General features: G+C 38.7%; 1 protein-coding gene across 3 annotated transcripts in view; it reads right to left on the bottom strand.

Annotated features, from left to right (window-relative positions):
• Positions 1-5,120: 5,120 nt before the first annotated feature.
• Positions 5,121-27,436, bottom strand: part of CSMD3 (CUB and Sushi multiple domains 3) — a 1,166,921-nt gene continuing 1,144,605 nt past the window's right edge. For all 3 annotated transcript variants that reach the window (XM_074985642.1, XM_074985643.1, XM_074985644.1), the window contains 6 exons: positions 25,470-25,535; positions 20,795-20,953; positions 15,715-15,827; positions 13,514-13,601; positions 6,822-6,957; positions 5,121-5,280 (listed from right to left, as the gene is read on the bottom strand). In XM_074985642.1, the coding sequence (XP_074841743.1) occupies positions 5,121-5,280; positions 6,822-6,957; positions 13,514-13,601; positions 15,715-15,827; positions 20,795-20,953; positions 25,470-25,535 (722 nt within the window). The remainder of the gene's footprint in view (positions 5,281-6,821; positions 6,958-13,513; positions 13,602-15,714; positions 15,828-20,794; positions 20,954-25,469; positions 25,536-27,436) is intronic.

Here is a 27,436-nt window from a genome sequence, read left to right as displayed (position 1 = left end):
TGAGGTCTCAGTGCCTCTGTGTACTACATATACAACAAATGAGAGGCAGTGGATAGCCAAAACTGGAATGGAAGGTGAGGATTTGGTTGGGAGGAGAAGATAATGAGAGAACAGAATTTAGTAGAAAAGGCTAGAAGTCACAAGTCATTATTTGTTTAAATGATGACAGCTAAGTTCACAGACTACTCAGTAGCACGGGCTTAGAACCCAGGCAAGGTTCCTCTGATATGTAATCTAATTAATGGACTCTGTTTCCATCTTTTGGGTCTTCCTCTTACATATAGAGGGACCAGAAGAGATCCATAAATGTAAAGTGGCTAGTGTTTAACCAGAATGACAGGTACCTTATTAACTGTCTTTTATTTTCTTTGTGTATCCTTTTCCTTTCCCTCATATTTGGTTTTTACCAAGTCAATATTTAGTTGCATACACATCATACCACAGAGAGTGTCTGTCTTTCAATGGTTCCCAATCCAAAATAACATAAAACTAACAATAGTTCTGCAAATGTAGAGACAAGAGGCTACACAGGTCCTTGTTTAGGACAAATGGTTTCTGCTACTATATCATACATTAGATAGTAAAATACAATATCAAGTGACATTTGTGTCATAGCTGTTGAACAAGTCATGGGCAGAAAATGACCAAAAAAAATTGGCAGTATTTACTCAGCAGATCTATGCTGGGGATATATTCCTAGTCTTCTTTGCTTGCTCCATTAACAAGATCCACTGAATGAAGGCTGGCATAGGGTTCTACCTGTGCCAATCTAGTTGCAGGGATGTATCTCAAAAGCTAGTTCCATTCCCCAATGCTGATTTTGCAGTCCAGGACTAAGCACATCTTCCATTCAACTTTTGCCCCATTCACTTTGTGAGACAGTTTGCAAGATCTGCTTTGGGATAGACAGATGATGTAGAAATATCCAAGATATTCAACCCTGTGGGCCAGTAATTGTCAAGGGCTGTGGTAAGGCAGAAAGGAATTGGCAGCTGCAAGCAATGTAAGAATCATGTAAATATTTTCATTGAGCAGACAGAAACAAAGATATAGGCTTCCATCACCTTTTAGCTATACTCACTCAGTATGACTGGAGTTAGGAGGAAAGTAAATGGGCCTTATGTACATTGGAAATCCATTTGACTTTACAGTGGTTTGGTGGGGCTATGTCTTCCACCTCTCAATGCAGAGAAGAAGCCTGAGTGCAAGGCTGGAGGAAATTGACATGAGCATCTCCCATAACAGGTTTCTCTTTTACATTCGATTTCTGATTCTGGCACTTGAGTTCCTCATTACCTACAGTTCAAATGAATGGAAATCAGAAGTTTGGGCAAGTCAGAAGAAGCCAAGTGAGTTTATAAGCCAGTTGTAAATTAACCTGTGTCTGCCCTTGTGTGATCATATCATTTTAAAAGCCAACTTCAGTTAAACCGATAAAATCTTTGCATGCAGATGAGGGCACTGTTTCAATAATTTTTATATGAAATAGCTCAAATTACTAAAGATCCTGCAAGATCTTCTTTGTCCCATAAACCTCTGCTCTTTGGTTGCTTTCTTGAAAAATTGCAGCCTCCACCTCCATAAGAAAATTAGTGAAGTTTTTGCTACCACCCTGAGAAGATTAGAACCAGTCGCTCAGATGGTGTATAGAATGTGATTAGTTTAACCGATCACAAACAAACAACCCAGCTTGAAATTCCAAAATTATCCCACATTTTAAAGCTACAAAAAATTTCAAATAATATTTCATTAAACAGAATGTCCTAAAATGTAAAGTACATTCTATAAACTTAAAACAAACTGGAAAGTAAGCAAGTTATAAGTGATAACATTATCTCTGCTATATAGATTATCCATGCCTACAATAGGGTCAGTACAGCATTTTGTGCAGCTGGAGTCCAGTTTGGTTGCTACATCAATAACAGAATATTTAAATAAGTTCCAGTTTCAGAATGTCTTTATTTTATTACTGATGGTACACATGCCAAGTAAGGAACAAAGGTTCCAGGACGAGTCTGAAGGTTTCAGATAATAACATTTTTCTCTTTCATAATGAGGCAATATACTTTAGAAGTCCCTTAAGTGACATGAAAGTGAACCTCACAATAAAATTTTTAACATAACTTTTTGCTCCTGCTTCTAGTACAGTCATTGACAAAACCCTCTTTGATGTTGGTGTGGGTGAAGACCAGACACTTTGGCCTGAAATATGCTAATGAGGCACGGATGCAAATTTGCTGCACTGCATTAGCATAAGGTCACGTGATTTGAAGTCTGGAAGACATTCTTCCAGACTCCAAAACTCCATATAGAAGCACAGCCCCTGTGGGGTCTTCCGGAAGGAAGTCCTTCTTCCAGATGCCCCTTCTTCCCAAAAATTTTCAGGAGTTCCGGAATCCAAATCATGTGACCTTATGCTAATGAGGCACAGGGAATTTGCATCCGTGCATCATTAGCATATTTTGGGACATTTTTATTAGCATGCCACTTCTGAAGAAAGTGGCATGTGTAGAAACGTCCTTTGAGTTTATTTATACTACCTTATTCTCCAAAAGGTAAAATAGATGGATTGTAATCCCATCACATTCCATGACCACCATTTCAGATAAAGATTTAGCTATATTCCATACTTTCAAAAGGACCGTGTCCCTAAGGGGACAGGTGTCATTATAGACCAAACTATTTATTGTTTTTTTTTCCTCCAGTCTCTTTTCCAAATAAATATCCTAAGTTCAAATTTCAATATCTGGGATAATGTACCCAATGGCTTTCACAGAACTAAATTAAATCATCATATTTTCTTCTAAAAAAGATGGCAAAAACATTTTTCTACATGTTTTACAGAACAAAATGACAAAAATTGCATTGATCTATACCTTGGATTGACATGCCAGTAAATAAAAAGAAAGTTGCATCTCCTATTGTATCCTATTTGTGAAAGTAATCTAAATCGTTTCAATTCATTTGAAAATGTGTGATAAGATTGCCAAAAAATGGTGTATTTGGAGACCCCTAAAAATGCCGAGTTTGTTTGATTGAGTTGTTATTTTCTAGATTCAACCCCTGACACAGAACTGAAATCTGTTATAAAGAGAAGACATTATTTAAAAAAGCAATTATCCATTTTATTTTGTTTACATTGCACTGAAAATTTACATCATACTTTTACAAATCCTTTTTTTCATAAAAATATACTTTTTTACAAAAGTGTATGCATTAATATAAGAGGAGTAGCCAGTTGCAGAAGAAACATTTTTAGACGAGATCTCAAAAGTACTAACCTTAACATTAATGAATGAATCATAATTATTGCAGTCATTTGAATAAACAAGAATAAATAACTGATGGTAGAAAATATAAAACAGCATCTTTGCAGTAGAATTACAGTTTTTGACAGAACTGTATGAATTGCCAAACAAAATGTTGTAAAATGGTTTATAAGAAACTCATCAAACATCATAGAAATCCAAGCAGCAGTCCTGGGTACAATGACTTTTGGTAGGCACTCTCTTTTATGGTAATAAAAAGTTCAGATTTTTCACATTAATGCCTAAAAGGGACAGTAATAGGTAAGTTACAATGTCTAACATAGAGCATTCATGAGCCTAAAATTATTTCATGCTATAAAAGGAAAATAATGACCTACAGCAATTTACTCAGGTTGCCCCTGGATAATTCTGTTGTGCAATAACTGTAAAACTAAAGACTACATTTCTTTGTTTGAGAATGAAAAGGCATTACAATTTTTGAAACCTGCCTTTGAGAGTGGTATTTGAATTATCTGGTGGATTACTCCTAATAAAACCATGGCTTTGTTCTTTAGAACTGCTAAAATATATTCAGTTTTGAACAATTATTTTTAGGGTTTGCCTTCCTCATGATACTCAGTCATGTAAAAACAATGCATTTTCAAATTCTGAATGGGCAAGGCTTGTGGGACAGATCCAATGCCTATCTGAAGTCAGTGGGTGTCCTCCTATTAACTTTAATGGGTTCTGAACTATGCCCAGTGTGATCATTTTAAGTCGATGCAGAAGTCGTACAATAATACTGATAATGTGACACAGTGTAGACAGCAGCAGTATGGACTGAAGTGTGGAGTTTTAAGTTCTTCATATGCCAACATGATTTCTAGTGTTACTGTAAACGGTGATTTTCTCAACTGAAAATTTCAAAAAGGTTAAATCTTCTGATGTCTGTGAATACATTTTAAAAAGGACACGCTTCCTAGTGATCTTCAATAGAAGGGAACATTGCTGCATGACAAGACTCAATTCATATGCATGATCTAGTACCCTTTGTTATAACACTGGTCTAATGGAAAAGGTCTGCAGCCAAAAAGTAACACAGACGCAGAATTATCTCCATTACCAGCTGGATATGTCGCTATTAGGAACAAGAGGAAAAATGAGGAACGTGAAAAGACATCAAGACATGACTCCCAGAATTAAATAATGAAATGAAAAACTGAAAAGTCTGACAGTCAATCTTCCTTCCACAGTGTAAAAATAAGAAGTTTTATGTGAAGGTTTAAGCCTACTAAACACCATGTCATCATGTTAGAAAAGTCACAGGCAAGAGAAAAATGAAGATTTGCTAAATAGGGATGTATATCTGAAAGGAGGGTACAGAGCTCAAATTTATGAGAATGATGTAGCTCATGACTGTTAAAGAGAAGTCAGTGACCTATTGTCTCCTGTAAATATAACTCTTATTTTCTACCCTATATCTTTTTTTAACCCAGTCCCTCTATTATAGTTTATAAAGCACAGAAGTACTGATAGTGGATGCTCCTCCAATATATGCAAATACGTTGTATGTTTAGAATAATCTCCTTTTTTTAAAAAAAAAGCAAATAAACTGTGAGTAAGCACTCATGGAGTGCAGCATATTTTCTGTAAAACTCTCCACGGTAAACATGAAGGACAATTCTGTTCCAGTTTATGGAAAAACAAAACAAAACAAAACAAAACAAACACTCTTGTCTCTATCATCCTCAGGAAAAGGTGACCCAATAAGTCCTGAAAAGTGTGCTTTAATTTTTTTTTTAAATCAGTGAACTATATGTGCACTGTGCTGTGTTTCAGTTTCCAGACTTCCGAAGATAAAGCATTGCCACATTATACCATTGTGCAGACAGTGTTCAAGTTGGGGTCAAATCGTACTGCTTTTCCTTCTACGGACTTTGCATTTGTATCATACATGGGATTTTCAAAAGCAGCTTGTCCATTGTTGTTTTCATGAACAGAGCATCCTGTATACTGTGTTTTAGGTGCAGTCCTGTTGAAGAACAAGGAACAGTATATTCACAACTGCAATTTTCTGTGGTAACTGGTGAAGTATAGGAACCTCAGTAGAATGGACACATTTCAATTACAAACATAGAAGCTAAATATTAAATGTTGGAAACTTTCTTTTGCTCTCAAGGACTGCCATATTTGTTAAAAGACTATTAAAACATGCTTGTGAATAATGTTAATTTTAAGTAACAAATATGCAACAATGTCAGGATTCATGCTAGAAAAAAATTGGTAGCAATACTCTAAAACTTGGGCCACAATCCCCCCAAAATGAAAGTTTCTACCAATGTGTTCAGCTGAAACTGTTGACATTATTGTCTTAGAAATAACACAACATGCAAATGAATGAGAGGACTTTCTTAGGGTTGTTTCTCTCTAGCTGTTTGCAAATTCAATGAAAACATAGAACACGTTCAATCTGGAAGGATTTATGACTAGATGGATGCAAGTGAAATCTTAAATTATTCAGAAATGTATGGCTCATCTATATCACAAGTATGAAGGAGTCAGGCAAACTAACATCACTAAAAGTTGCAGTGTGTCAGTAACCAAGTCAAACCAGGCCCATCAAGGCTTTAGAGCCCCGGTTTTAACGCATGCTTAATGTCCTATGTATACTATTTATGTCTATCTATCTATCTATATCTATCTATATAGATCTATATGTATATCTATATCTATAGATCTATATCTATCTATCTATCTATCTATATAGATAGATAGATATAGATCTATAGATATAGATACATATAGATACATATAGATATATAGATACATATATAGATAGATAGATAGATAGATCATGTCTTGTAGTATTGTGTTGCAATAGCAGGCCACCAGAGAAGTGCTGGTATAATATTCTACAACCTAGAGACTATGTTGTCCCTTATGGCCATAGTACAAGATTCTTTTGACTGTGAGAAAACAAGATTTACAAGTAAAGCTAAGGAATGATTCTACCCTCAGAGACATAACCATCATCACTGAATCTAGTGTAAGAATGAATTTCTTAGCAAATATGTTACTATTGCAAGATAAATGCATATGGAACAATAATATCTAATGTAGAATCACTTTCAATAATACAACCTCTCACTGACACAGGAATATTATATATGCTTGCAAGCTAATCACCTGTGTGGCCCTTCCAATAAATCACATAAGAAATATAATTCACAATACTGTGGATGTCAAAACACAATATAGGCAGTTGGCAATAAGTACACACCAAGTCTATTTATCACATTATTCCCCAGATGCCAAGAATTTAGACTACTCTTGTCCCTTTCATAAAGAGAATAATTTATAACAACATTTTAATAGGTCAGAGTGAAGGTACAGCACTTTATAATAACCTTACCCATCAAACATTACAACAGACAAAAAATGAATATAGAGTATATTTTCTATGAAGATCTTTTGCAAATAAATTCTCAGGGAGTTACTTAATTTACCTGGTTTAACATATTAACCAATTAGCGTCAAATACACAAAGAATCTATATAACTAATTTTCACTTACCTTTGTTTATAAAGGTAAAACCCAAAACCTGCAAATATAAGGGCAAAGAAAGGCACAAGGATAGCAATGGCCACAGAGCTACTATTTGTACCATGTGGTTGATTAGAAGAATTCGAACCTGCCGACACATTAAGACCTAAAATGACAAAAAACATAATGTCTCTCTATTATATCTCACAATTATCACTCCCAAATCTTCAAAATAATATTGAAATTGTGTACTTGTGGAGAAATTAAAATCGACATATTTTGTTTTGTTTATAGACCTACAGTAGCAAATAGCACATAAACAGAGAGCAGAGGATATTAATTTCCAACTGCATCTAATGAGCAAAACTCATTTTTTTCTTACTATGGAAGGATCTCCCTACATTGATTTATGCCTTTCTAACCTTGAACTCAGATTGCTGTTATGCACACTTAAAGGAACTACACACTGAGGCCCCTTGGAGAATAAATTTAGTATAGAATGCTGCGTCCTGTTTAATATGTGAAGTTTTATGACAGGGGCAAAATACAAAATATGCTAGTGCTCTGTGACGTGCTTTTACGTCTTGTAAATTTACAGATGCAATTCAGGGGGTGATTTTTACATATGAAACCATATATGGCTTAGAATTAGGTTACTTCAGTTCATTATTCACATACAATTTATTTGTTAGGCTTTGAAAAACCTGGTGTTTGAACAGATAGAAAGAAAGCACAATAGAAAAAAAATAACACCAGAGTTTACCAAAAAAAAAAAAATAGTAACTTGGAGGAAGGCTAAATCACTGAACGAGAAAAATTGGAAATTCATCCCATTTACTTCATCGTATGCATTGGTTTACACATACGCATGAAAGAGGCAGGTGAGAGGCAAAAGTAGACAGAAAATACCGATGGAAAATAAGAAGATGGCTCTCCTGAACAGAGCAGAAATAAGGCAACTGATAGATTCCCAATGATGCCATGTTTATATCACCTTTCCTATGAAGTAAGAAGAGATTACTAATTCAGTGATTTATAGGCTTCAAACTAGAGGTTTTAAGAATCAGATTCTTTAGTTATAGGTTTTATCAAATTATTTTGTTATCTATGTTATCTGTTTTATAACTGTAATATGTTTTATGAAATTATTGTCAGGAAAGAGAATAAGCAATGAATTTAACATTTGAAAGAACAATAGTTATGAAATGATAGCAAATCTGGTCTGGGATAGGAAGTTTTCATTAAAGACAAGAAGACTCAAAATTCTAAAGTAATGTCATTGTGTGAATTTTTTAGAAGTATCTTTGATATTAAATAAAGAAGTATAATTTAAATCTAACTTTTAAGTCACTATAAAACTGTTCTGAAGGCTCTGAAACCCCATAGCAGCTCTGTAAATTAATCATATAGGCCACATCTACACTAGCATTCCACTTTTGAAAAAGGTATGCAAATGAGGGAAATCGAAAATGCAATTGAGGTGCAGATTTACATATCTTGCACCTCATTTGCATATTCTTCTTTTGAAAGAGCTTCTTTCGAAAGAAGAAAAGCAGTATAGACTAAGCTCTTTGACAGTAATCCCCATCTTCGAAGAACCCTACTTCCTAAAACAAAGCATATGGGAAGAAGGGTTCTTCCAGAGATGGGGTTTACTTTTGAAAGAGCCACGTCTGCACAGCTTTTATTCTTTCAAAAGAAGCTCTTTCAGAAGAAGAATATGCAAAAGAGGTACTAGATATGTATATCAATGCCTCATTTGTATTTTTGATTTCCCTCATTTGCATGCCTCTTTCGAAAGAGGAATGTTAGTGTAGACTTAGCCATAGTGAAATGCAGTATATTCCTAAATGAATAACCTTGCTATTGTTCTGGGTGATAATAACAATTTTAATAAAATAAATGTAAAAAAAAAAAACTTCTTGTGGGAATACAACCCTCTGTAAATCAATGGAAGAGGACTAACATACAATTTTAAAGAAACTACCATGAACAGCATGTCAAGATATTGCTAAGTTTGCTCTTTGATTGATTGTCTCAAAATATTTTGAATATGATGTTTTAGGGAAATCAAATTATTTGCCTATCCCTCCAGGAATCATCTTCTCATAAAGACATTCTATAAATATTCCATTTAAAGTACTCAAACTACAAATGCAAAGGGAGCCAGAATCAGTCTCCAAGCATTGCTCTGTAGAATGACCTGCAACAGTAAAAACTGAAAACAAGACTAACATATCACATGTTGAAAAATTCTCCCACCACAACTGAAGTGTTAAAGAATGTTCTTGTTTTATTTGCATAGTAAGAGTGAGAAATATATTATTCCCAAAATCCAGAATGTGTGTTTTTTAGTCTGTATAAAATTAACGTATCTGAACAGGAATAGGCTATTTTTAATAAGGGGTTATAGTCCTAGAAAAACTAATTCCTCTTGTAAGTATGTCAGATTGATCTAAATAACACCCCCATGCATGAGAAGCTTTAAGAATATTCAAGCTGCTGCCAAGTCTTCCCCCATGTCCGCGTTTGGTACTGCTGCAGCTGCAGGGTCGCAGGCCATGTCTGGGAGCACCACTGCCACTGCTGCTGGCTGCCCCTGACCCCCTGCAACTGTGATCGCCACAGCTGCAGGGTCCCTGACCATGTCTGGGATTGCCACTACTGCCAATCTCTTCCCCCACCTCCCACGCTTTGCCCTGAATGCGCGTGACTCAGAGTCAGGACGAGTCCCCGCACCCAGCGCAGAGCGTGGGCGGCTCATAGCTGGAGAAGCCACTGCTCTCAGAGGAAACCCTGTGATATAATCGACTTTCTGTTTTAACGAACACCCTTTCCCTCCTATTTGTCTGTTACATTGAGGGTTTCCTGTATGTGAAGAAAAATATTGCAGTCCTCGAGAGACAGGATGAGATACTTGATTGTTCAACATTTCTTATTATCTGTTTTTGTTTGTTTTATTTGCTTAAATGAGCAAAAAGCAGTAAGGTATTTTTAGTAGTACCCTATACTGGAAAAAGTAAATAGTGAACCAATAGTTTCATGTGGAATTAAATCTACAGGGCAAATAAAGTCCCCACGCTCGACCCACGTATCATGAGGAGCGGGGGATTCTCATTGACTTTGAAAGAAATATTGCCTGTGTAAAAAGAGCAGAATGACTTCAGTATTTAGCCAAAAATACTTAATAAGCTAACTATTCTAACAATTATGCACTATAATGTTATATTAATACACAGCACTGACATCCATATACGCCTATTCTAAATTACTCACTCTTTACATGATGATCACTGTATAGAACATAATAGCCATTATGTAAGTATTCTTAGAGAAAGCCATCAGAAAACAGCCAAAATGAACTTGTCACAGCATAGTAACCGTATCTGGCAATTTAACTTTCCTTTTAAACAAAACACCTTTAAAAACCCACAGTCTTTGAAATTATTTTAGATACAAACCTCACTATACTCCACGCTCACTCCAGTACCAAAACACAGCTTTAAGACAGCCTTTCACATGCTATTATTCAATAAGAACAATGAATAAACTCAGAGTTGATATCGCTGCACTGCAAGAGACGCAACTCGCAGATTCGGGATCTCTAAAGGAAAAGGACTACACCTTTTTCTGGCAGGGTAAAGCCCAAGAAGAACCCAGAGAGCATGGTGTTGGCTTTGCTGTCAGAAACACCCTTCTACAAATGGTGGATTTAGTCATGGGCAGATCAGAAAGACTTCTTCAGATCATGCTTCAAACTTGCGCCGGTCCTGTCCACCTGATCAGCGCTTATGCTCCAACCCTGTACGCCACACCAGAAGTAAAAGACAAGTTCTACGACGTGCTTAGTGCTGCTGTAGTGCAAATACCTGCTCGTGAACAACTGTACATCTTGGGTGACTTCAATGCAAGAGTTGGAGCTGATTGGGACTCATGGCCTTCCTGCTTAGGACACTTCGGTGTGGGAAAAATGAATGACAATGGACAGCGTCTCCTTGAACTGTGCACATACCACAATCTGTGCATCATAAACACATTCTTCTGAACGAAGCCACAGCACAGAGTGTCGTGGAGACACCCACGCTCGAAGCACTGGCATCAACTAGATGTGGTCATCACTAGGCGTAATAACCTCAAAAACGTCCTTCTGACACGCAGCTATCATAGTGCTGACTGTGATACAGATCACTCGCTAGTTTGCTCCAAGCTCAAGCTGAGACCCAAGAAGCTGTACCACTCTAAACCTTCTGGAAGGCCCCTCATTGACAACAGAAAGACGGCAAACTCGGAGAAAGCTGAAAAGTTCAGAGAGACCCTCCAGGAAAATCTGCGCAGCGGCCCTGGGGGCGCCGATGCAACATCCAAATGGCAACATCTGAGGGATACAGTTTACAACACGGCCTTGTCAGTGTTTGGAAGAAGAGCTAGAAACACGAACGACTGGTTCGAAGCTAACTCTGATGAGATGATTCCAGTCATTCAAAAGAAGCATGCTGCACTCCTGGAGTACAAACGCTCACCGAGCCAGAGTACCCAGCAAGTGCTTAGAGAGGCCAGAAGAACAGTACAGTGGACAGCCAGGCACTGTGCCAACAACCACTAGCTCCAGCTATGCAGCAGCATCCAGACCTGTGCTGACTTTGGTAATCTCAGAGGAATGTACGAGGGTATGAAGAAGGCATTAGGACCCACCCAGAACAAGATGGCACCTCTGAAATCCAAATCTGGTGAAGTCATTGCTGACAAAGCCAAACAGATGGAGCGCTGGGTTGAGCACTACTCCGAGCTGTTCTCACACGAGAACGTTGTGGTTGACGCAGCCCTCGATGTCGTCGAGCTCCTACCAGTAATGGATGAACTGGATCAAGAACCGACTGTGGATGAACTGAAGAGAGCCATTGACAGCATTGCAGCAGGAAAGGCCCCTGGTCAGGATGGTATACCACCAAAGGTAATCAAATGTGCCGCGGACACACTCCTGGAACCCCTACATGAGCTACTGTGCCTGTGCTGGAAAGAGGGTGGGGTTCCACAGGATATGCGCAACGCTAACATTGTAATGTTATATAAGAACAAAGGAGACAGAAGCGACTGCAACAACTACCGTGGAATCTCCCTCCTAAGCGTCACTGGTAAACTGTTCACTCGCGTCATCCTTGGCAGACTCAAGAAGATTGCGGAGAGGGTGTAGCCTGAATCACAGTGCGGATTCCGCGCAGAGAGGTCTACTGTTGACATGGTCTTCTCTATAAGGTAGCTGCAGGAGAAGTGCAGGGAGCAGAGAAAGCCACTCTACATAGCCTTCATCGACTTGACCAAGGCTTTTGACTTGGTCAGCAGGGATGGTCTGTTCAAACTGCTCCACAAGATAGGCTGTCCTCCACGGTTACTCAAGATGATCCAGTCATTCCACGAAGACATGAGAGGAACCATCCAATATGATGGCGCATTATCAGATGCTTTCAGAATCAGGAGCGGCGTCACACAAGGATGCATGCTTGCTCCGACATTGTTCGGGATCTTCTTCGCACTCCTCCTGAAGCATGCCTTTGGATCTTCAACAGAGGGCATCTTGCTGCACACAAGATCTGATGGGAAACTGTTTAATCTTGCAAGGCTGAAAGCTAAGTCTAAGGTGCGGGAAGTCCTCATCAGAGACATGCTGTTCGCAGACGATGCTGCTGTAGTGTCTCACACAGAAGACCAGCTTCAAAAACTGCTGGATCAGTTCTCCAAAGTGTGCAAGGACTTTGGGCTTACCATCAGCCTAAAGAAGACAAACGTACTCAGTCAGGATGTTGCTGAATGCCCATAAATCAGCATTGACCACTATACGTTAGAGGTCGTCCACGAGTTCGTTTACCTCGGGTCCACCATCACTGACACCCTGTCGTTGGACACTGAGCTAAATAGGAGGATCGGAAAAGCGGCCACAACTCTGTCCAGACTCAGCAAGAGAGTGTGGAATAACAACAAGCTGTACACTCTCACCAAAATGCAAGTCTACAGAGCCTGCATCCTCAGCACTCTCCTTTATGACAGCGAGACTTGGATCCTGTATGCCTGCCAGGAAAAGAGGCTGAACGTCTTCCATTTGCGCTGCCTCAGGCGCATCCTTAGAATATCATGGAAGGACAGAGTGACCAACACCGCCGTCCTCGCGCAAGCTGGAATCCCAACCATGCACACCCTCCTCAGGCAGCGTTGACTCCGCTGGCTTGGCCACGTCCACAGGATGAATGATGGAAAGATTCCAAAAGACATCCTGTATGGTGAGCTAGCCTCTGGCAAAAGACCTCCCAGACACCCCCAGTTGTGTTACAAAGATGTCTGCAAGAGAGACCTCAGAGAGGTAGACATCGAGCTGGACAACTGGGAAGAACTAGTAGACGACCGCAGCAGATGGAGGCAGGGGTTACACAAGGGCCTTCAGAAGGGCGAGTTGAAGATCAGACAGCTAGCAGAGGAGAAGCGAGCGCACAGAAAGCACAATAAGGACTTGCCAGACACCCACTACAACTGCAAGAGATGCAGCAAGGACTGTCACTTTCGTGTGGGTCTTTATAGTCACAATAGACGCTGTAAATGAAGTCCTCAATTGAAACTTTAAAGGGTGCAATCCATAGTCTATGCAGACTAAAGGATGCCTACTACTACTACTAATGCATAAACTGGTTGTGAAACAAAATTGAACTGGTCTGACATTAAAATTAACTGAGTACCTAATCTTTGAAGTCCAAATTGTCCATAATCTTTACCCTGGATAAATCCTTGAAATACATATGTAGCTCCATCAGGTTCAGCAGAAACCTGAAAACAAAAAATATTCAGAGTCTCAGAATTACACTGGGAAAATGAGTTTAGAAATGTGCAAGTTGATTAGAATCAGGCTGGAATTGAAATTCGTAAACCACTCAACTGCCTGTCAGTATCCCCACCATAATACTCTTGGGCCGTGTCTACATTAGAGTTTTATTGACAGGAGGGGCCATCCGTCAACATAACTCAGAGATCGTCTACACATATAAAGCATTCTGTCTGTAGAGTCTTGACATAACTCTGCATTTGTCTTGACAGTGTTATTTCTTAAAAATTTGAGGAATAATGCTTCTGTCAACAGAATTCTGTTGAGAGAAGTACAGGGTAGACACTTCTGTTGACAGAGAGGGCTTCTGGTTCACAGGGCAGCCCTGTTTGTCAAACTTCCAGTCAGCCCTTCTCTTGACAGAAGGCAGGGCAGTCTGGCTGCTCTTTGTCCACAGAGTGGATTGCTCTGGTGATCTGCTTTTCTGTGTAGATGAATTCTGTTGACAGAGTTTCTGTCGACACAACTCTGGCGACAGCTGTTACTGTCAAGAGATGCTTCTTGTATAGACGTAGCCTTAGGGTGGGTCTACACTTGCATTCCTTGTTTGAAAGAGGCATGCAACTAAGGGAAATTGAAAATGCAAATGAGGTGCATGTTTGCATATTTGGGACCTCATTTGCATATTCTTATTTCTAAAGAGCTTCTTTTGAAAGAAGAAAACCAGTGTAGATGCTGCTCTTTCGAAAGTAAGCCCCATCTTTGAAAAAATCCTTCTTCCTCATTTGTATTTTGATATCCTTCATTTGCATATCTCTTTCAAAAGAGGAATGTAAGTGTATACACACCCTTCGTGAATAAGGCCAGAGGAAAAAATACTCTCTCTTTAACTTTGCTTACTATGTATATTTTGACAGCTTTTTGTGTAAGCCTGCTTCTCCTGTTTGGGATAGGCTGTTTCACAGAAAACTGGGAGAGAGATAGCTTTTTAAAATTAGTAAAATGTAGTCATAAACCTGGACCCTTGCAGGAGGACTCAGGCTCAGATATGTTAATATACATTTTTTTAAAACTGACTAGATTTCAAGTTAATTCTAGCTAACTTCTGAAATTGCCAACACTTAAAGTCTCTTACAGACTACTAGTGTTCCGATATTTTTGGGGAAAAGCACTACAACAGTTAAAAAACAGATGCTACCATGAATGCAAAAGTAAGGATAATGAAAGCCACTTTTTCAAAGGTAAAATTTGATGGATAAAAATGCCTTCCATTTAACTCCCAGTTATCATCTTTTGGTTGGTAATCAGTGATCATCAGACTGAATCATTAAATATATAAAACAAAGTATATCTATGGTATGAACACAGTGAATTTCAGAAAAAAAAACAACCACGTGTATATTTTTGTCAGTACAAGTGAAAAATTAAAAACATATATTTCAGATTTCAAGAGATACTGTCTTCTTCTAGTATTCTAACAACATACAAAATAGTAATAATATTCCTTTAGTATACCCCTATAGTTACAGCAGTTCAACTTCTGTGTTTAGACAACCCCCTAAATTCTTTGGAAAATCCCAGTCGTTTGTAAGTCAATACGTCTACAAATGTCACCAATACACGAGGTGATCAGCTCCTGAACTTCTCTCAAACCACTGACAAGAAACATTATTCTTAGATATGATATTTTGCTTCTAGGATCAACCAAGCAAGATAATCGTGCCCTCTGCAGAGAGAGATTATACTGAAGTAGACATTAAAGTGGAAACATTGATCTTAGCTTGAAGAAAGCATCTTGCTATGATGTTACACTCTTAAAATGAGAAAATCCTCATCATAATGCAATAGCAGTGAAACAGAAACAAGAGCAGCACTTTCTTTTTAGTGTTTACCATTTTATCACAATCACGTGTACAAAAAATAGTTGAATAATCAATGTTCAGGTTATCACATTCTTTTTCAATTGTATTGCCCCAACTGTAATCATTCGGTGATATTTTTCATTTCATTAAGTAAGACAGCATTACAAACCATTTTCCATTTGATAAGGTTTTGTAGTCTTCTGACCTAATAAGCAGATATTAAAAAACACTTTCACTTTTGTAGACATATACTTACAAAACCATCCATAGCCCATTTTTCCTCTTTCATCTTGCTCACAGAAGTATGAGGTGGTGCTTTAATAAGATATATATGGAGCATCAGACGAGCTTCCTGACTTTTATACACTCCTGTAGAATATAAAAAATATGTGCTTCTTGATAGCTAAGGTGACAAATAATTGCATTTTATAAAACAGTCTGAGACTCTGTTAAGGGGGCAAAATAGTGGAGCTGATCCAAACATTTTTCACCCAAATTTAGTTTTAGAGTAATATGCTGTTTCATTGAACCTGAAATGTTTGGCAGAGATGTACCAGTTTCACAAAAAGATATTTGTTTCCAAGGAAGGCTGAGAGGCCGCATAACTGTGTTGTTAGTGTACTAGCCTGGGATGTAGGAGACTTCTCTGCCTTGTCTGATTTGAGGAGGTCTCAGAGGAATAAACATGCTCTGATTCAGGTCAAACAGGCCCTGGGACATGGGTAGTTCCCCATATTTCAGGTTACAAAATGGAAAAAAACTTTTGTATGAACTATTTTACACTGAAGTCGGAGTCAACATTTGCATACACATAGAAGAGACGGTCAGAATCCTGATTATATTTCATGTGTAGCAAAGAGCTAGGGTGAAATAAAAATCTAACAATACACTTACTGATCTAATCTATCTTTACAAAACTGATGAAGCACAGACACCACAGAAATATCATGTAACAAACTATAATGATAGTGAAAGTGGCTGATGATGGCTGAGAATGTTCCCATTTGCCATTCTTTGTGTGACTTTTCCTTTATAGTTCCTAACCTCTGTTCAATAAATAGTTGTTCAAGGATGTCTGAAATATATTAGCAACTTTAAAACTGAAATGCCTTCTGCCTGCCTGATTTTAGTGGTACCAAGTAGCCACAGCTCCAACTGTAACCCAATAGGAGATGTTGGTGTTCAGCACCTCTGCAAATCAGACCCATACATGGACCTTTCTTTGCGTTCCTTACTTTTCTACAGAAAATGATTCAAAGGCAAATTTCCTAAGATATTCAAAATACGAAGGACACAATATGTGTGCACTTTACATCTTACATCCAGTTAGAATAATTATGTAATATGCACTCAAGCTACCTATACTAATGTTCAGACACGGATTGCTAACCATCTAGCTTCAAACTTCTAAAAAGGAGGAAATAAGTGTTAGCTACAGAAGAGAAAGCAAAACCTTGATACGGTAGCCAATGAACAAAAGCCATTTTTAATATTAGTGTTCAGAAGTTTAAATCTAAGTAACTTGATCACTGTAGGACTCATACTCCTATCTCCCCTGCACTGGGATGCAAATGTACATCGAAAGTGTACAGATTGGTTCAGCAGTACACGTGAAAGAAAGGACAAAAGTTAACAACGTAGATATAGGCATCTTCTGGAGTTTGGGAAGCATAGCCAAGGAGCTCCCTCCCTCAGGAGCATGTTGCCTGAGAAAACTTGAGCATTTTTAAAATGAAAACACAATGGAAAATTATACTGCCCAAAGCAAAGTTCATGTTTGCTCCATGGCATCTTTGTATAATCCTCTATTTAGCAGCCATGTTGCCAGTATTGGATGTGTGTGTGAAGCTGGAAGTCATGAAAAGTAAGAGAACCTCAGTTTGGATGTCTCGAGGTACACAGGCTTGGCAAAGAGATTTCCTGTGGATTTTGGAACTTCATGTGCTTGGCAGGACACCCCCCATCGATATTAATTATCCCATGTTTTACAGTGTTGGAACTTTAAATTTCTTCCTTGAAATTCTCAGTTGTAGACCACAGTTTGGTTTGGATTGTGCAACTCTGTGGCTTTATTCCCTCATGATGGCACCCAGACTATGGGCAGAAGGATGGGGATGACAGCAATCTCTGTGAAGCTAAGCATTCCCTCTGCTCCTCAAGTGGACAGAAGGCATGTGTGTGTGTGCATGTGCACATGTGTGCCAGTATGTGCATTGGAAAGCACCTGCGGTAGAGGGGAAGGGGCGAGTTCTCTAGAGATTTTCAAATGTTTAAACTGAGTAGGCAGATGTTGGCTGCATTTTCTGAGAAGGATGACCAATGCTCCATAGTGTGCACTGCTGTGGAGATGAGTGGTGTGTTGGGGCAGGGATGGGAAACACAATGATACCACATATGCAGCATGGGAGTTCTGTGGTGCATGGTAAAAGGGGAGAGAGGTGAATATTACTGTGTAGTAGGGGACTTGGAGGGCTACAGAGATTGCAAGGAGTGAGAGAAGGATGTTAAGAGGAGCACCTTGGGCTCCATTTGGGTCCTATAGGACCTCCCCACAGACATGCACACATGAATACACACTGTGTCAGAGACTTCTGCCTCCCTTTCAATTGGTAGCACAGCAGTGTGCCTCGTGGGGTGTTTCACTGCCATGACAATTCCCAGAGCAGCCAGCAGACACTAGTATGTGAGATGATGGAGGAGAGAAAACATCTGCCTGGAGGAGGAGGAGGGTGAGAGGTGCAGTGAAGACAGGCCTGTCTGATTGGCTGATAATCTGAGAAAAAACAGACACCCTTAAAGATAGACAGACCAACCACAAAGTCCCTGTTAAGAACAGACCAGATGTGCATGGCAGTCCCAAACCCTTTGTAAGAAACTCTGAGGGGTTTAGGATGCATGGTGTTTGCAAGATAAGCACACATATGTACAGAATGGACAACTATTATGTAAAGTGTACTGGAAATTGACAGGTTATTTCAGATAATATTCAGAGCGTTACTGCTACTTGATTTTCACTGGGTCAGCATTTCACTAAGATAATTATCACAGAATATGATCAGCATATAGTTATAATTAATATGAAGGTAGCACAAGCCCAAACGTTGCTAGCTCTCTCCTCTGACTGCCAAATAATGACTTCAATCAGGAATACATTAAAACCTGAAAGTAAACTGACAGATTTGGATAGTATGAATAAATTATTTTCCCTAATAAATTCCTTGGACCATTTTTCTGGAAAACTCTAATGAGGTGTAAGGAGCACACACAGGCTCCACCAAGGAATGGGAGAGTGTAGTGGGAGAGGGGAGGGATAGGCTCCACAAGGACAACCACTGTTGTTCTGTGCTAATTTACATGGGTAGATTGGCAGGCACTCCTCGCTTAAAGGCTGATGAACTCCACTGACAGCTGGCAACTGAATCCCTGAAGGACAAGACAGTGCTTCAGCTGGGCATATGTAACAAGTAATTTAATTGTGGCACTTTTGCACAGCTGAACCTGCTCCTGACGGTCTTTTCTAATTCCTTAGGTAGAAGCACAGAGCTAGTGAAATGCCTCATCTCTGCCTGGGAGGAGAAAAATGTATTAATATCTTGTCGTGTGGAGTGGCAACAGACATAGACATGCAGATTTGGGGAAGCCAAGACAGCTGTGGGAGCAGATGAGGGGAAACCTTCTATCGATGGTATGAGAAGAGGTAGTGCAGGAGAAGACGGAAGGAAGATAGAACATTGCAGGATGAACAGAAATCTGGGGCACCAGGAGGAAAAAAAATAGTAATAAAATAATGTGAAGGAGGTGAAGATAACCAGAAACAATGGTAGAACAAAGCAAGTTGTGTGGAACTAGACATAGAATAAAACAGAGCTTATGGGATCTTATAAAAGGGAAGCTTAATGGCTAGAGTTCTAGTCTTGTCCTCAGGGGACAGAGATTCAAAATCAGCTCAGCCACACACTTCACAAGAGACCTTGAGCAAGTCATTGGACATTCCCAGTGTCTCACCTCCCCACCTGTGAAACAGGGTTAATACTTTACTTCACTGGGAGCTAGGGACGTTCCATTAATAATGTGAGATACTCAGATAGTATAATAAGGAGTTAGTTTTTCCATTATAAAGGAAAAAAAATAAACCACTCTAAATTCATCCCTTTTGACATAGCTGTCTGTGCTTCTTTCTTGGCACCAGGGAAGGAAAAAAGCACTGAGCTGCCATAGTGTTTTGAGGTGCATTTCTAATGGAGGTAGAAGTATTCTGTCGGAAGGTTCAGACAGTGAGTACAAGACAGTCTCCATTAGCAGATAATGGAGTCTCATCTCCTTATACTTCAGACCAGGGCTCAAAGTCTGAATAGATTTGGCAAATCGTCTCTAATGTAACACTCACAAAGTCACTTTAGACACCTGGAATGAAGTTCACTTACAAGCAGAAGATTAATAAAGTTGGTGCAAACCTTAAACCTTGGAGATCAAGGCATATCCCTGTCCTGGGAGCTGGCACCCAGAACAAGTGGGAATCAACAATCTAATTGTGCTAAATAAAAAACAAATAAAACCCACTCTGTAACTCTAACTAACCATTGATGAGACTACACAGAAGAAATAAACTCCCTGGAAGGGAGAACTTGGAGCACGTTGGCTTGTTCTACAACAACTGATCATGAATGATAAGAAAGAAAAAAGCTGTCAAGTAGCACTTTAAAGACTAACACAATAATTTTTTAGGTGAGCTTTCATGGGATAGACCTACTTCTTCAGACTATAGCCATACCAGAACAGACTCAATATTAAGGCACAGAGAACCAAAACTAGTAATCAAGGTGGACAAATCAGAAAAAAAAATTATCAAGCTGAGTAAATCAGAGAGTAGAGGGGCGGGGGAGGGTGGAGTCAAGAGTGAGATTAAGCCAATCTATTTAGTTAATTAATCTAATTAATCTTAATTATTGTATTAGTCTTTAAAGTGCTACTTGACTGCTTTTTTGTTTTGATAGTATACAGACTAGCACGGCTTTCTCTTTTGTTACGATAAGAAAGAACTAGTAGGTCAGGGTCAGCTCTGCAGTTTATACCATGGTGCAGCAGCACAAGGCACCAGTTGTACTGAAGGGCACCATTAAGTTAAAAACTTCTCACTCTAGGGCACTGTGCATGAACAAAGAGGAATGGATATCATTCAAAGAATAACTGTAATGTAAATCAATCAATATTCTGTAAAACTTAGGCTGTAGGGTATTTTTGATAGAATTTTATTGTAAAAAGTGTAAATATTTTTTCACAAATGATGGGGATCAGAAGAGAAAAAAACATTTAAATAAGTTTTTTTGATGTGGTACCTGAAAGTAGCAGTTCCATGTTGCTATTACTAAGTGTGGCATTTACTCTCCCCGATGATGAATTGAAACTGGTTACTGTTAAAGTCATAGGCTGTTTCTTGCCTTTATAATTGTAAGATCCTTTCCATATATAATTCTGGGCAAATACATCATCAGGAACTGTAGAGATATAAAACATATGTTAATGTGGACTTCATTATTTAGAGTATACAGAGTTCCCCAACCGAATGTTTGATAGAATATGAACATTTTTCTCTCTCTTCATTTTTTTTATGTATCTCCGCAAACATACCTCTGAGTGATATAGAATAATTATGACATATAAGAACCCATCCACCTGTAAACCTCTATTTGTCACAACAATGGACACGTTGTAACACAAGATTAACTTCATAAGGTCTAAATTTAATAGCCATATACAAAATGCCAGATTCTGCTCAATACCAAGATTTTACATTCCATCATACGCGGAGATCATACAGCTAGCTCTACATGTATGTGCACAAATCCTGTTCTTTAAATGTTAAAAATCACATACTCAAATTAGGCCACAATGAAATCACAAAGATGGACATTGGGAGCAAACTCCTAATCTTAATGGGAAAGTTACTTAAGCAGATTTATTTTGTCTCTAACAGCTTAAACACAACCGCTGCAAGTTTTATCAAGAGCAAAAAATAAGTCACATCTTATGCACAAAAAATTCTGAAGAAATCATTGAAGAAGGAGGAAATGGACTTCTCTTGTTTGTATCTATACTGGTGAGCATTTTATATGCACCCCACTGTAAAATGGATCATCCTGGCTGGGATGACTTAGTGGGGGTTGATCCTGCTTGAAGCACGGGGCTGGACTAGATGACCTCCTGAGGTCCCTTCCAGCCCTGTGATTCTGTGTGTGATTCTGTGTGATGTTGTATAGCAACATACCACTCAAACACATGTAGCAGTTTCTTTTGGTATTCTGAAGACACTCACATGGATCTTACTAGGGTAAAGATAACCTTTATCCATTATAACCTAGGGCACTTTATAATGGCTGAAGACACTCACCAACTCAAACTGACCAGATTCAATACTCAGCCCCATATTGCAGAAAGTTTAAGACCCCTGTGCAGACTAACATTAAAAATATGTGGATGCAGTACCCATCTCATATACAATGCTGACTGTTATAAGCACATCTCAAAGTGCCTTGCAGAGGAGGTGTCATTATCTCAACTTTACAGATGCAAAAAGGGAGGCCAAAATTAGACAGCAGGCTAACGGTGAAATCGGTGTCCCTTTATTCTCAGTGTAGTATTCTATCCAGCAAGATACTGTCTTACAGTTCAGGATGGTTTATAGACTTAGAAATTATACAAGGAGAAATAAGCAAGTTCTATCATGACCACTGGAGTCACCACTAGCCAGAAGCATGTATGTCCCATGTAATTTTTCTTTCAACAAAACAAAACAAAATAAAAAAATAAAGGAACTACGTGTAAAGGTCATTTGGCAGAACTGATTAGAAAGGTCTGTTCTCTGCAGATACACACCTATACATACATAGACCATACAAACTTCCTTTATATTAGTTACAATAATTTAGAGGCATGAATATCTGTGCTTTGATATTGGTAGAGGATTTAATTCATCTACTTAATTACTAGAGAGAGAGAGAGAGAGAGAGAGAGAGAGAGAAATTGCTATTATATATAGTAATGTGTATATTTGTGCATGTGCATAGTAATTAAGCAGATGAATTAAGTCCTCTAGCAATATCAAAGAACAGATTTTGATGTCTCTAACACCAGCCAAACAGTAATTTCCTTATTTATCAAATGGAAAACTAGCTCTTTTCTGTGCCAAAAGGTGTTAATGGCTGACGCAGGCCCTGTTAAATCTGGCAGGCATGCACAATGGAGGAAGAAAGAAATTAAAATCCTTTATGGAGTATGTGACACAGAACCCCACATTCTTTACAGTGATATTATGAAGACAAGATTATTACATAATTATAATGCATTTTATACAAGATGGGTCATGTCAGATGCCTTGAAAAGGATTAAGATTTATTGAATATGATTATCCTGTTTTTATGCATGTATATATTTTTTTGTACCTGACATTGTGAATATTGACTACATAGCTGTATTTCAACATTTATTTTCTGCTGGGGAATGCCACTAATCAACATGCTTTTATTATAGGGAAAGGCCTATTCAGGGCAATGAGTTATTAGGCAAAAATAGCAATAGACCTTAGGAGAACCTTTTCTTCTATCTGCAATCCTCTGAGTAATGGCCACTTTGACTCTACAAGGTCATGTGATGTGACCACATCTCTAGACTCTATCTTGGGATGCCACTGCTTTTCCATAGACCAATTTGGGAACCAAGCTGTGAAACAAAGTTCCTGCGATATGCAAAAGACCTAGATAAGAGAGTTGAAGGGATAGCCACGGCGATAGAAGAGGCAATTGAGCATACTGTTCCAGAAGAAGAGAAGATCAATAAGAAATGGATTACACAGGAGACACTGAAGTTGGTCCAAGAGAAGAGAGCACTGAAAACCAGATTTGAGGAGTACATGGGGCATAAAGACATTTTAAAGCTGAATAAAGGTCTCCTTAATCTCAAGCTTCTCTTGGAAAAAAAAAGGGGATATTATGTCCAGAAAGTACTTTAGTTTACTGCACTCTAATGGAGATCGAAGCAGTTCTTCAGAACAAAACAACAAAACAAAACAAAACTCAAAGCTCCTACTCCCTTCCTACTAAAAACATCCTGGGACTGGCTTGGTAGCCGTATATGAACATGTGTGGTTAGACTCAAAAATTCTTCAAACGTTTAGCTTTACTACACATGTTCTGCAGGTCAAACATACTTTGACTGTATCTCTATTATTAAATCCCAAGCCACGCTAGTTAAACCTCAGTCAGTACTGGTGGAAGTTGTTTATGCAACAGGTATGCCAGTTCATATACTGCTCAGCTTTAAAATGTCTTTATGCCCCATGTACTCCTCAAATCTGTAAAAAAGGTTCTTATATTTTACTAACTTACCAGCCTTACATAGTACTGAAAACTATGGACATGCACATATGAATTTGTCTGACACAGAAAGAAAAAGAAGTCCTGTGGCACCTTGTAGACTAACAGATATTTTGGAGCATAAGCTTTTGTGGGCAAGGACCCACTTCATCAGATGCATCTGGCAAAGCGGTTCTTTGCCCACAAAAGCTTATACTCCAAAATATCTGCTAGTTTATAATGTGTCACAAGACTTCTTGTTGTTTTTGAAAACACAGACTAACTCAGCTACCGCTCTGGTTTCTGACATAGAAGAACATGTTTCTTTTTTCACATAGTCGCAGACTTTAGCAGTGGTAAAGGCAACCAGAATATAAATATGCATTTCAATACAGAGTGAGACATCAGGACAGAAGGGCTGGTTTCACAGAAAGAAAAATCACACAGGGTTTTTTGTGTGTTTTAAATGTAAAATAAATAAATAAATAAATAAGGTAAAATACAAAAGTAGGTAATGATTAAGTTCTAGGTCTAAATAAATGTGTGCATTAGTTATATACTGATCTATGTCAAATAAAGAGACACAAATTAAGCAAAATACTTTATATCTTAGTACTGATTCTCTGGATTAGGTAGTGGGCACCAGTCAGTCTGACTACTGAAGCCAGTGGAATTTAATGGACGCACAGAAGTTGGTGAGGCCTAATCCTAAAGCAGACTTTGCCTAAGATTCACAGATTCACAGAATATAAGGCGGAATGGGCCATTAGAGCTCCTTGTCCCAGCTTCTGTATATTCCAGGGCATTACATTTCACCAAATTACCCCTACATTGGGCCCAGAATTTGTGGTAGGGTGGGGAAGGCTGTCTAAAGCATGTTCCAGAATGGCAGCCAGATTTTTATCTGAAGACAAGAAGAAACAGGGAATCCATCACTTGCCCCAGAATAGTACTTTCTAATGGCTAATCACTCTCATTTTCCAAAAAACAAAAAAAAAAAAAAAAAAAAAGTGACATGTCTAATTTCAGTGTAATCAGCCCCTCTTTCCTGAATTTATGGGACTTCAGCTTTCAGTAACTGGTTTTTGTTATGACTTTCTGCTCTTGATTAAATATCCTTTTAGTACCTTGTTTATTTTCAGCGTGTGAAAGTACAGCTACACTGCAATAAAGTTACCTCTCAGTCTTCTCTTTGGTAAGCTAAACAGATAAGAATTTCCTCTTTCTGATAAAAATAGATTCCAAATGCCCACAAACTAAACTCACATGACAAATATATTTGGAAAAATACAATAAGAGAGGGTGGTAAAGAGCAACCAAACTATATGCAATATTTAGAGAACCTAAGTTGGGAAGGAATCATCACACAATTTTGAAAACATAAGGTGTCATAACTTTACTTAACACCTTCTTTGATGTCTGTTGATTATGATTACTAAAGTGCTTTGTTTATCATATACTAGTTTAAGATTGAATATTCTTGGGCTAAGAGTTAGATTAAGACACTGTCCTTCACCTGTTAATCATATACACCTGTAAAAAATGTGTCTGAAACAATGTTATTAATCTGGTACCATTTTACAGACACCACACCGAAGTAAATGACTCTGGGGAGTACAGGCAATGGACCTTTGGGCCCTGGAGATAAAGTCAAACTACTCACCGCTAAGTTTAGGACTTGGTGTTCCCAAAGCTGGTCTAGGGTCTTTCACCAAAATTTTTGATCCAGCTGTTGAAAGAACAACAAAAATGGGTAATGAATTATCTGAAGACATTCAATGGGACATCTGCTCCTAAATCACATAGGCATTTAAATTTCTACCCTTAATTTCTTATCGCACAGGATCAACTTAAAGGACTGTGATTTTACAAAATTATATCAAATATCACCAAAGACGGGGAAAACATATACATCAGTGCATATTCAGAGAATTTCAGAAAAAATATGTATTTGTATAATGCTATATAACATTCTATATAGGGACTATCAGACTCTTTGAATGAGTAAAATGAAGCTATCCCTTTCAACTCGAAACTTGACTCATGCAAACAGATTTTACTTGATGGAACTGAACTGCTCAAAATTTCTGGTTTTCTGGAATGAAGAGTCAAAATCCAAGAGTCTTGCACTGGAGTTAGATCTTCTGTACAATGGACACGTATATTTCTGAGAGCACTTTAATATGTTTGATCCCCCTAATTCAGATGAAAGGGAGTCAACTATTTTCTCCCTTTAGGGCTACGTCTACACGTGCAGCCAACATCGAAATAGTCTATTTCGATGAATAACGTCTACACGTCCTCCAGGGCCAGCAACGTCGATGTTCAACTTCGACGTTGCTCAGCCCAACATCGAAATAGGTGCAGCGAGGGAACGTCTACACGTCAAAGTAGCACACATCGAAATAGGGATGCCAGGCACAGCTGCAGACAGGGTCACAGGGCGGACTCAACAGCAAGCCGCTCCCTTAAAGGGCCCCTCCCAGACACAGTTGCACTAAACAACACAAGATACACAGAGCTGAGAACTGTTGCAGACCCTGTGCCTGCAGCATAGATCCCCAGCTGCCGCAGAAGCAGCCAGAAGCCCTGGGCTAAGGGCTGCTGCCCACGGTGACCATAGAGCCCCGCAGGGGCTGGAGAGAGAGCATCTCTCAACCCCCCAGCTGATGGCCACCATGGAGGACCCAGCAATTTCGACGTTGCAGGACGCGGATCGTCTACACGGTCCCTACTTTGACGTTCAACGTCGAAGTAGGGCGCTATTCCTATCTCCTCATGAGGTTAGCGACTTCGACGTCTCGCCGCCTAACGTCGAAGTTGGTGCCGCTACTTCGAAGTAGCGTGCACGTGTAGACGCAGCTTAAGTCATTTTGAAAAAAAAATCATCTTCACTGTGGGGAGGAGGGAGGAAGAGAATATAATGTTTTTTTCTAACTATTTTCTGGGAGGAACATAGCTTTTAATCTCTCTTCATGTAATATGTAAAATTGGAAATGTCCCTCAGTGAATTCTATATTTCACTCTAATAAGAGTTAGTAATTTTGAATACATTGTTCTTCTCATCTTCCTGTAATACTGAACAGCAAGAAGTAAGAATATTAATTTTAACCACCTCCTGACCCATTAACTTGTCTTACAAATGCCAAGACTTAAAAAAAATAAAAATCAATCAAATGTTCCAGGTAAAAGCAAAGAAACAAGAATCTAAATTGTTAATGTGTCACCTCCTGCTTTTGAAATTATATTGAAGTTCTTAGTAGCCCACTCTTAACACCCACTGACAAGAAATGGCTTATTGCTTAGGGGCTGGAATTCTGATTTCTTGTGTAAACAGGGGAAACATTAAAAGTACAGGTCTTCAACCCGCAATACCTGAGGCTATGCTTACACTACAGCATAAATTTGAATCTAAGGCACTTGGATCAATTTTAAATTGTGACTGTTCACACATCAAATACCATTAATTTTAATTTAAGGGATGTTACAGCCAATATTCTTACTCTGACTACCTGAGTGGGGTTACCAGGAAGTTTGAATGTAAGTGTTCGGATTAATAGTAGTGTGGAAACAGCTTCCATTTAAACTGTTTTTATTGGCCTGCAGAGGCTTCCCACATGTATCCCACAA

Source organism: Carettochelys insculpta, chromosome 2 (genome assembly GCF_033958435.1).
Source record: "Carettochelys insculpta isolate YL-2023 chromosome 2, ASM3395843v1, whole genome shotgun sequence".
Lineage (NCBI taxonomy): Eukaryota > Metazoa > Chordata > Testudines > Carettochelyidae > Carettochelys > Carettochelys insculpta.
This window is presented reverse-complemented; position numbering and strand designations above follow the sequence as displayed.